The sequence below is a fragment of the Entelurus aequoreus genome, linkage group LG10, assembly GCF_033978785.1.
Source record: "Entelurus aequoreus isolate RoL-2023_Sb linkage group LG10, RoL_Eaeq_v1.1, whole genome shotgun sequence".
In the NCBI taxonomy this organism is placed as follows: domain Eukaryota; kingdom Metazoa; phylum Chordata; class Actinopteri; order Syngnathiformes; family Syngnathidae; genus Entelurus; species Entelurus aequoreus.
This window is the reverse complement of record NC_084740.1, coordinates 41342771-41354439: the sequence shown is the minus strand read 5'-3', so window position 1 is coordinate 41354439 and position 11669 is coordinate 41342771. Positions and strand designations below refer to the sequence as shown.

Below are 11669 nucleotides of genomic sequence, written 5' to 3'. Positions count from 1 at the left end.
ATATTAAAGGAGTGAAAAGGATACCTTCCGGGTGCTTCCACAGCGACCTTGTAGTCCTGAAAGCTCTTGCTGGGGTGGAAGTTGAAGATGAAAAGCACGTTGGCTCTGTCGAACACGATGACCTTGTCCTCCTGGTGCTTGGCGCTGACAAAGGCCTGCAGGGAAACATCAACAACACCCATCAAGCAGGAGAACACCTTCTTGTCTGAACTTTAGTGTTAGCGTGGTTCAATCAGGAGAACACCTACATCTCTGAACTTTAGTGTTAGCATGGTTCAACCAGGAGAACACCTTCTTGTCTGAACTGTAGTGTTAGCATGGTTCAATCAGGAGAACACCTTCTTGTCTGAACTTTAGTGTTAGCATGGCTCAATCAGGAGAACACCTTCTTGTCTGAACTGTAGTGTTAGCATGGCTCAATCAGGAGAACACCTTCTTGTCTGAACTTTAGTGTTAGCATGGTTCAATCAGGAGAACACCTTCTTGTCTGAACTTTAGTGTTAGCATGGTTCAATCAGGAGAACACCTTCTTGTCTGAACTTTAGTGTTAGCATGGTTCAACCAGGAGAACACTTTCTTGTCTGAACTTTAGTGTTAGCATGGTTCAATCAGGAGAACACCTTGTCTGAACTTTAGTGTTAGCGTGGTTCAATCAGGAGAACACCTTCTTGTCTGAACTTTAGTGTTAGCGTGGTTCAACCAGGAGAACACCTTGTCTGAACTTTAGTGTTAGCATGGTTCAATCAGGAGAACACCTTCTTGTCTGAACTTTAGTGTTAGCATGGTTCAACCAGGAGAACACTTTCTTGTCTGAACTTTAGTGTTAGCATGGTTCAATCAGGACAACACCTTATTGTCTGAACTTTAGTGTTAGCATGGTTCAACCAGGAGAACACCTTCTTGTCTGAACTGTAGTGTTAGCATGGTTCAATCAGGAGAACACCTTGTCTGAACTTTAGTGTTAGCATGGTTCAATCAGGAGAACACCTTCTTGTCTGAACTTTAGTGTTAGCATGGTTCAATCAGGAGAACACCTTCTTGTCTGAACTTTAGTGTTAGCGTGGTTCAATCAGGAGAAAACCTACATCTCTGAACTTTAGTGTTAGCATGGTTCAACCAGGAGAACACCTTCTTGTCTGAACTGTAGTGTTAGCATGGTTCAATCAGGAGAACACCTTCTTGTCTGAACTTTAGTGTTAGCATGGCTCAATCAGGAGAACACCTTCTTGTCTGAACTGTAGTGTTAGCATGGCTCAATCAGGAGAACACCTTCTTGTCTGAACTTTAGTGTTAGCATGGTTCAATCAGGAGAACACCTTCTTGTCTGAACTTTAGTGATAGCATGGTTCAATCAGGAGAACACCTTCTTGTCTGAACTTTAGTGTTAGCATGGTTCAACCAGGAGAACACTTTCTTGTCTGAACTTTAGTGTTAGCATGGTTCAATCAGGAGAACACCTTGTCTGAACTTTAGTGTTAGCGTGGTTCAATCAGGAGAACACCTTCTTGTCTGAACTTTAGTGTTAGCGTGGTTCAACCAGGAGAACACCTTGTCTGAACTTTAGTGTTAGCATGGTTCAATCAGGAGAACACCTTCTTGTCTGAACTTTAGTGTTAGCATGGTTCAACCAGGAGAACACTTTCTTGTCTGAACTTTAGTGTTAGCATGGTTCAATCAGGACAACACCTTATTGTCTGAACTTTAGTGTTAGCATGGTTCAACCAGGAGAACACCTTCTTGTCTGAACTGTAGTGTTAGCATGGTTCAATCAGGAGAACACCTTGTCTGAACTTTAGTGTTAGCATGGTTCAATCAGGAGAACACCTTCTTGTCTGAACTTTAGTGTTAGCATGGTTCAATCAGGAGAACACCTTCTTGTCTGAACTTTAGTGTTAGCATGGTTCAATCAGGAGAACACCTTCTTGTCTGAACTTTAGTGTTAGCGTGGTTCAACCAGGAGAACACCTCCTTGTCTGAACTTTAGTGTTAGCGTGGTTCAATCAGGAGAACACCTTCTTGTCTGAACTTTAGTGTTAGCATGGTTCAACCAGGAGAACACCTTCTTGTCTGAACTTTAGTGTTAGCATGGTTCAATCAGGATAACACCTTATTGTCTGAACTTTAGTGTTAGCATGGTTCAACCAGGAGAACACCTTCTTGTCTGAACTGTAGTGTTAGCATGGTTCAATCAGGAGAACACCTTCTTGTCTGAACTTTAGTGTTAGCATGGTTCAATCAGGAGAACACCTTCTTGTCTGAACTTTAGTGTTAGCATGGTTCAATCAGGAGAACACCTTCTTGTCTGAACTTTAGTGTTAGCATGGTTCAATCAGGAGAACACCTTCTTGTCTGAACTTTAGTGTTAGCGTGGTTCAATCAGGAGAACACCTTCCTGTCTGAACTTTAGTGTTAGCATGGTTCAATCAAGAGAACACCTTCTTGTCTGAACTTTAGTGTTTGCATGGTTCAATCAGGAGAACACCTTCCTGTCTGAACTTTAGTGTTTGCATGGTTCAATCAGGAGAACACCTTCCTGTCTGAACTTTAGTGTTTGCATGGTTCAATCAAGAGAACACCTTCTTGACTGAACTTTAGTGTTAGCGTGGTTCAATCAGGAGAACACCGTCCTGTCTGAACTTTAGTGTTAGCGTGGTTCAATCAGGAGAACACCTTCTTGTCTGAACTTTAGTGTTAGCGTGGTTCAACCAGGAGAACACCTTCCTGTCTAAACTTTAGTGTTAGCGTGGTTCAACCAGGAGAACACCTTCCTGTCTGAACTTAAGTGTTAGCATGGTTCAATCAGGAGAACACCTTCTTGTCTGAACTTTAGTGTTAGCGTGGTTCAACCAGGAGAACACCTTCTTGTCTGAACTTTAGTGTTAGCATGGTTCAATCAGGAGAACACCTTCTTGTCTGAACTTTAGCGTTAGCATGGTTCAATCAAGAGAACACCTTCTTGTCTGAACTTTAGTGTTAGCGTGGTTCAACCAGGAGAACACCTTCCTGTCTGAACTTTAGTGTTAGCATGGTTCAATCAGGAGAACACCTTCTTGTCTGAACTTTAGTGTTAGCGTGGTTCAATCAGGAGAACACCTTCCTGTCTGAACTTTAGTGTTAGCATGGTTCAATCAAGAGAACACCTTCTTGTCTGAACTTTAGTGTTTGCATGGTTCAATCAGGAGAACACCTTCCTGTCTGAACTTTAGTGTTTGCATGGTTCAATCAGGAGAACACCTTCCTGTCTGAACTTTAGTGTTTGCATGGTTCAATCAAGAGAACACCTTCTTGACTGAACTTTAGTGTTAGCGTGGTTCAATCAGGAGAACACCGTCCTGTCTGAACTTTAGTGTTAGCGTGGTTCAATCAGGAGAACACCTTCTTGTCTGAACTTTAGTGTTAGCATGGTTCAATCAGGAGAACACCTTCTTGTCTGAACTTTAGCGTTAGCATGGTTCAATCAGGAGAACACCTTCTTGTCTGAACTTTAGCGTTAGCATGGTTCAATCAGGAGAACACCTTCTTGTCTGAACTTTAGTGTTAGCGTGGTTCAACCAGGAGAACACCGTCCTGTCTGAACTTTAGTGTTAGCATGGTTCAATCAGGAGAACACCTTCTTGTCCGAACTTTAGTGTTAGCATGGTTCAATCAGGAGAACACCTTCCTGTCTGAACTTTAGTGTTAGCATGGTTCAATCAGGAGAACACCTTGTCTGAACTTTAGCGTTAGCATGGTTCAATCAGGAGAACACCTTCTTGTCTGAACTTTAGTGTTAGCATGGTTCAATCAGGAGAACATCTTCTTGTCTGAACTTTAGTGTTAGCATGGTTCAATCAGGAGAACACCGGCTTGTCTGAACTTTAGTGTTAGCATGGTTCAATCAGGAGAACACCTTATTGTCTGATTTCTAGTGTTAACATGGTTCAATCAGGAGAACACCTTCTTGTCTGAACTTTAGTGTTAGCGTGGTTCAATCAGGAGACCACGTTCTTGTCTGAACTTTAGTGTTAGCGTGGTTCAATCAGGAGAACACCTTCTTGTCTGAACTTTAGTGTTAGCATGGTTCAATCAGGAAAACACCTTCTTGTCTGAACTTTAGTGTTAGCGTGGTTCAACCAGGAGAACATCTTCTTGTCTGAACTTTAGTGTTAGCATGGTTCAATCAGGAGAACACCTTCTTGTCTGAACTTTAGCGTTAGCATGGTTCAATCAGGAGAACACCTTTATGTCTGAACTTTAGTGTTAGCGTGGTTCAACCAGGAGAACACCTTCCTGTCTGAACTTTAGTGTTAGCATGGTTCAATCAGGAGAACACCTTCTTGTCTGAACTTTAGTGTTAGCGTGGTTCAATCAGGAGAACACCTTCCTGTCTGAACTTTAGTGTTAGCATGGTTCAATCGGGAGAACACCTTCTTGTCTGAACTTTAGCGTTAGCATGGTTCAATCAGGAGAACACCTTCTTGTCTGAACTTTAGTGTTAGCGTGGTTCAACCAGGAGAACACCTTCCTGTCTGAACTTTAGTGTTAGCATGGTTCAATCAGGAGAACACCTTCTTGTCTGAACTTTAGTGTTAGCGTGGTTCAATCAGGAGAACACCTTCTTGTCTGAACTTTAGCGTTAGCATGGTTCAATCAGGAGAACACCTTCTTGTCTGAACTTTAGTGTTAGCGTGGTTCAACCAGGAGAACACCTTCCTGTCTGAACTTTAGTGTTAGCGTGGTTCAATCAGGAGAACACCTTCCTGTCTGAACTTTAGTGTTAGCATGGTTCAATCAGGAGAACACCTTCCTGTCTAAACTTTAGTGTTTGCATGGTTCAATCAGGAGAACACCTTCCTGTCTAAACTTTAGTGTTTGCATGGTTCAACCAGGAGAACACCTTCTTGTCTGAACTTTAGTGTTAGCATGGTTCAATCAGGAGAACACCTTCTTGTCTGAACTTTAGCGTTAGCATGGTTCAATCAGGAGAACACCTTCTTGTCTGAACTTTAGCGTTAGCATGGTTCAATCAGGAGAACACCTTCTTGTCTGAACTTTAGTGTTAGCGTGGTTCAACCAGGAGAACACCGTCCTGTCTGAACTTTAGTGTTAGCATGGTTCAATCAGGAGAACACCTTCTTGTCCGAACTTTAGTGTTAGCATGGTTCAATCAGGAGAACACCTTCCTGTCTGAACTTTAGTGTTAGCATGGTTCAATCAGGAGAACACCTTGTCTGAACTTTAGCGTTAGCATGGTTCAATCAGGAGAACACCTTCTTGTCTGAACTTTAGTGTTAGCATGGTTCAATCAGGAGAACATCTTCTTGTCTGAACTTTAGTGTTAGCATGGTTCAATCAGGAGAACACCGGCTTGTCTGAACTTTAGTGTTAGCATGGTTCAATCAGGAGAACACCTTATTGTCTGATTTCTAGTGTTAACATGGTTCAATCAGGAGAACACCTTCTTGTCTGAACTTTAGTGTTAGCGTGGTTCAATCAGGAGACCACGTTCTTGTCTGAACTTTAGTGTTAGCGTGGTTCAATCAGGAGAACACCTTCTTGTCTGAACTTTAGTGTTAGCATGGTTCAATCAGGAAAACACCTTCTTGTCTGAACTTTAGTCTTAGCGTGGTTCAACCAGGAGAACATCTTCTTGTCTGAACTTTAGTGTTAGCATGGTTCAATCAGGAGAACACCTTCTTGTCTGAACTTTAGCGTTAGCATGGTTCAATCAGGAGAACACCTTTATGTCTGAACTTTAGTGTTAGCGTGGTTCAACCAGGAGAACACCTTCCTGTCTGAACTTTAGTGTTAGCATGGTTCAATCAGGAGAACACCTTCTTGTCTGAACTTTAGTGTTAGCGTGGTTCAATCAGGAGAACACCTTCCTGTCTGAACTTTAGTGTTAGCATGGTTCAATCAGGAGAACACTTTCTTGTCTGAACTTTAGCGTTAGCATGGTTCAATCAGGAGAACACCTTCTTGTCTGAACTTTAGTGTTAGCATGGTTCAACCAGGAGAACACCTTCCTGTCTGAACTTTAGTGTTAGCATGGTTCAATCAGGAGAACACCTTCTTGTCTGAACTTTAGTGTTAGCGTGGTTCAATCAGGAGAACACCTTCTTGTCTGAACTTTAGCGTTAGCATGGTTCAATCAGGAGAACACCTTCTTGTCTGAACTTTAGTGTTAGCGTGGTTCAACCAGGAGAACACCTTCCTGTCTGAACTTTAGTGTTAGCGTGGTTCAATCAGGAGAACACCTTCCTGTCTGAACTTTAGTGTTAGCATGGTTCAATCAGGAGAACACCTTCCTGTCTAAACTTTAGTGTTTGCATGGTTCAATCAGGAGAACACCTTCCTGTCTAAACTTTAGTGTTTGCATGGTTCAACCAGGAGAACACCTTCTTGTCTGAACTTTAGTGTTAGCATGGTTCAATCAGGAGAACACCTTCTTGTCTGAACTTTAGCGTTAGCATGGTTCAATCAAGAGAACACCTTCTTGTCTGAACTTTAGTGTTAGCGTGGTTCAACCAGGAGAACACCTTCCTGTCTGAACTTTAGTGTTAGCATGGTTCAATCAGGAGAACACCTTCTTGTCTGAACTTTAGTGTTAGCGTGGTTCAATCAGGAGAACACCTTCCTGTCTGAACTTTAGTGTTAGCATGGTTCAATCAAGAGAACACCTTCTTGTCTGAACTTTAGTGTTTGCATGGTTCAATCAGGAGAACACCTTCCTGTCTGAACTTTAGTGTTTGCATGGTTCAATCAGGAGAACACCTTCCTGTCTGAACTTTAGTGTTTGCATGGTTCAATCAAGAGAACACCTTCTTGACTGAACTTTAGTGTTAGCGTGGTTCAATCAGGAGAACACCGTCCTGTCTGAACTTTAGTGTTAGCGTGGTTCAATCAGGAGAACACCTTCTTGTCTGAACTTTAGTGTTAGCATGGTTCAATCAGGAGAACACCTTCTTGTCTGAACTTTAGCGTTAGCATGGTTCAATCAGGAGAACACCTTCTTGTCTGAACTTTAGCGTTAGCATGGTTCAATCAGGAGAACACCTTCTTGTCTGAACTTTAGTGTTAGCGTGGTTCAACCAGGAGAACACCGTCCTGTCTGAACTTTAGTGTTAGCATGGTTCAATCAGGAGAACACCTTCTTGTCCGAACTTTAGTGTTAGCATGGTTCAATCAGGAGAACACCTTCCTGTCTGAACTTTAGTGTTAGCATGGTTCAATCAGGAGAACACCTTGTCTGAACTTTAGCGTTAGCATGGTTCAATCAGGAGAACACCTTCTTGTCTGAACTTTAGTGTTAGCATGGTTCAATCAGGAGAACATCTTCTTGTCTGAACTTTAGTGTTAGCATGGTTCAATCAGGAGAACACCGGCTTGTCTGAACTTTAGTGTTAGCATGGTTCAATCAGGAGAACACCTTATTGTCTGATTTCTAGTGTTAACATGGTTCAATCAGGAGAACACCTTCTTGTCTGAACTTTAGTGTTAGCGTGGTTCAATCAGGAGACCACGTTCTTGTCTGAACTTTAGTGTTAGCGTGGTTCAATCAGGAGAACACCTTCTTGTCTGAACTTTAGTGTTAGCATGGTTCAATCAGGAAAACACCTTCTTGTCTGAACTTTAGTGTTAGCGTGGTTCAACCAGGAGAACACCTTCTTGTCTGAACTTTAGTGTTAGCATGGTTCAATCAGGAGAACACCTTCTTGTCTGAACTTTAGCGTTAGCATGGTTCAATCAGGAGAACACCTTTATGTCTGAACTTTAGTGTTAGCGTGGTTCAACCAGGAGAACACCTTCCTGTCTGAACTTTAGTGTTAGCATGGTTCAATCAGGAGAACACCATCTTGTCTGAACTTTAGTGTTAGCGTGGTTCAATCAGGAGAACACCTTCCTGTCTGAACTTTAGTGTTAGCATGGTTCAATCGGGAGAACACCTTCTTGTCTGAACTTTAGCGTTAGCATGGTTCAATCAGGAGAACACCTTCTTGTCTGAACTTTAGTGTTAGCGTGGTTCAACCAGGAGAACACCTTCCTGTCTGAACTTTAGTGTTAGCATGGTTCAATCAGGAGAACACCTTCTTGTCTGAACTTTAGTGTTAGCGTGGTTCAATCAGGAGAACACCTTCTTGTCTGAACTTTAGCGTTAGCATGGTTCAATCAGGAGAACACCTTCTTGTCTGAACTTTAGTGTTAGCGTGGTTCAACCAGGAGAACACCTTCCTGTCTGAACTTTAGTGTTAGCGTGGTTCAATCAGGAGAACACCTTCCTGTCTGAACTTTAGTGTTAGCATGGTTCAATCAAGAGAAGACCTTCCTGTCTGAACTTTAGTGTTTGCATGGTTCAATCAGGAGAACACCTTCCTGTCTAAACTTTAGTGTTTGCATGGTTCAATCAGGAGAACACCTTCCTGTCTGAACTTTAGTGTTTCCATGGTTCAATCAAGAGAACACCTACTTGACTGAACTTTAGTGTTAGCGTGGTTCAATCAGGAGAACACCGTCCTCTCTGAACTTTAGTGTTAACGTGGTTCAATCAGGAGAACACCTTCTTGTCTGAACTTTAGTGTTAGCGTGGTTCAACCAGGAGAACACCTTCCTGTCTGAACTTTAGTGTTAGCATGGTTCAATCAGGAGAACACCTTCTTGTCTGAACTTTAGCGTTAGCATGGTTCAATCAGGAGAACACCTTCTTGTCTGAACTTTAGTGTTAGCGTGGTTCAAACAGGAGAACACCGTCCTGTCTGAACTTTAGTGTTAGCATGGTTCAATCAGGACAACACCTTCTTGTCTGAACTTTAGTGTTAGCATGGTTCAATCAGGAGAACACCTTCCTGTCTGAACTTTAGTGTTAGCATGGTTCAATCAGGAGAACACCTTCTTGTCTGAACTTTAGCGTTAGCATGGTTCAATCAGGAGAACACCTTCTTGTCTGAACTTTAGTGTTAGCATGGTTCAATCAGGAGAACACCTTCTTGTCTGAACTTTAGTGTTAGCGTGGTTTAATGAAGAGACCACGTTCTTGTCTGAACTTTAGTGTTTGCGTGGTTCAATAAGGAGAACACCTTCTTGTCTGAACTTTAGTGTTAGCGTGGTTCAATCAGGAGAACACCTTCTTGTCTGAACTTTAGTGTTAGCATGGTTCAATCAGGAGAACACCTTGTCTAAACTTTAGCGTTAGCATGGTTCAATCAGGAGAACACCTTCCTGTCTGAACTTTAGTGTTAGCATGGTTCAATCAGGAGAACACCTTCTTGACTGAACTTTAGTGTTAGCGTGGTTCAATCAGGAGAACACTTTCCTGTCTGAACTTTAGTGTTAGCATGGTTCAATCAGGAGAACACCTTGTCTAAACTTTAGCGTTAGCATGGTTCAATCAGGAGAACACCTTCCTGTCTGAACTTTAGTGTTAGCATGGTTCAATCAGGAGAACACCTTCTTGACTGAACTTTAGTGTTAGCGTGGTTCAATCAGGAGAACACTTTCCTGTCTGAACTTTAGTGTTAGCATGGTTTAATCAGGAGAACACTTTCCTGTCTGAACTTTAGTGTTAGCACGGTTTAATCAGGAGAACACCTTCCTGTCTGAAAGATGTGAACATATGACTTCTCATCACACAAAACCCTAATGTGCCATTTTACTAACATCATATTACGATATATTATTTCTACAATATTACTTCTACTATATTACTTACAATGTATTACTTGTACTATAACACTACTACTACATTACTTACAATATATTACTGTACAATATCACTACTACTACATTACTTACAATATATTACTGTACAATATCACTACTACTACATTACTTACAATATATTACTGTACAATATCACTACTACTACTACATTACTTACAATATATTACTGTACATGACATGAAAGTGGCGTTCCTTGTTTACGGTTATTAAAAGTCCACAGCAGCAGAATCCAGTCTTGACCTTTTCAGCTCCCACAAAGTTGGCGCCGGCTTGACTGTCGCCAACGCCAAAGTTGAGGAGTGCCTGAGGACCTGGTCCTGATTAGTGCCTGAGGACCTGGTCCTGATTAGCATAGGTGCTACGCGCGCCCTCGTGCTCCTTGTGGCAGGTGAAACATGGCCTGAATCCTGGCAGGGCGTGACTACCTTGGCGCTGATAAGCTGCACAGGATTGTGCTTATAGCACCGGCTCAGTCTGAAGGTGATGTCAGTCGCTTTCTCAACTCCTCTCTTCTACACCCCACTTAATAATAATAATAACAATAATAATAATAATAATAATAATACTATTATTTACTTTGGTCTCCAGCTACCTTCAACAATGCTAGCATATCAGTACACACCTCATCAAAACCTACACAAACTTGTCACAATCGTTTGTGCTGCAAACATTTTTTTTAGCTACACTATTATAGTTTTTTAATGTTATTAAGGTGTAATTAACATGTTATTAATCATAACTAGACCATACCTCATTAAAACCTACACAAACTCAGTGTTTCCCATAAACTGCCAAGATACCTGTGGCGGCAAATAGTTCTTTAGTTAACCTATAATAGTTTTCTAATGTTATTAAGGTTGTAATTAACGTGTTATTAATCATAAGTAGACCACACCTTGTCAACATCTCCCCAAACCTGTCACAATCGTTTGTGCTGCAAATTTTTGTTGGGTTAAACTATTTTTTTTTACGTTAATAATGTGTAATTAATGTGTTATTAATCATAACTAGACGCCCCCACCTCATCAAAACCTACACAAACTTGTCACGATCGTTTGTGCTGCAAACATTTTTTTTAGCTACACTATTATAGTTTTTTAATGTTATTAAGGTGTAATTAACATGTTATTAATCATTACTAGATCCCACCTCATCAAAATCTACACAAACTTGTCACGATCGTTTGTGCTGCGAACATTTTTTGGTTAAACTATTATAGTTTGTTATTAAAGTTGTAATTAACGTGTTATTAATCATAACTAGACCCCACCTTGTCGAAACCTCCCCAAACCGGTCACGATCGTTTGTGCTGCAAATATTTTCTTGGTTAAACTTTTATAGTTTTTTAAAGTTATTAAGGTGTAATTAATGTGTTATTAATCATAACGAGACCCGAACTCATTAAAACCTACCCAAACTTGTCACAATCGTTTGTGCTGCAAATATTTTATTTAAACTATTGTGGTTGAAAATATATTAGTTTTTATTAAGGTGTAATTAACGTGTTATTAATCATAACTAGACCACACCTTGTCAACATCTCCCCAAACTTGTCACAATTGTTTGTGCTGCAAAATATTTATTTGGTTAAACTATTATAGTTTTTTTTAATGTTACTAAGGTTGTAATTAACATGTTATTAATCATAACTAGACCCCCCAACTCATCAAAACCTACACAAACTTGTCACAATCGTTTGTGCTGCAAATTTTTGTTGGGTTAAACTATTTTTTTTTTACGTTAATAATGTGTAATTAATGTGTTATTAATCATAACTAGACGCCCCCACCTCATCAAAACCTACACAAACTTGTCACGATCGTTTGTGCTGCAAACATTTTTTTTAGCTACACTATTATAGTTTTTTAATGTTATTAAGGTGTAATTAACATGTTATTAATCATTACTAGATCCCACCTCATCAAAATCTACACAAACTTGTCACGATCGTTTGTGCTGCGAACATTTTTTGG

At 40.8% G+C, this 11669-nt stretch overlaps 1 protein-coding gene across 1 annotated transcript in view; it reads right to left on the bottom strand.

The window, feature by feature from the left end:
- The window catches only part of gbe1b (glucan (1,4-alpha-), branching enzyme 1b), a 341974-nt gene that overhangs the window by 49488 nt on the left and 280817 nt on the right, over nucleotides 1-11669 (bottom strand). The window contains exon 15 of the mRNA XM_062060878.1: nucleotides 25-155. Coding sequence (XP_061916862.1) covers nucleotides 25-155 — 131 coding nt within the window. The remainder of the gene's footprint in view (nucleotides 1-24; nucleotides 156-11669) is intronic.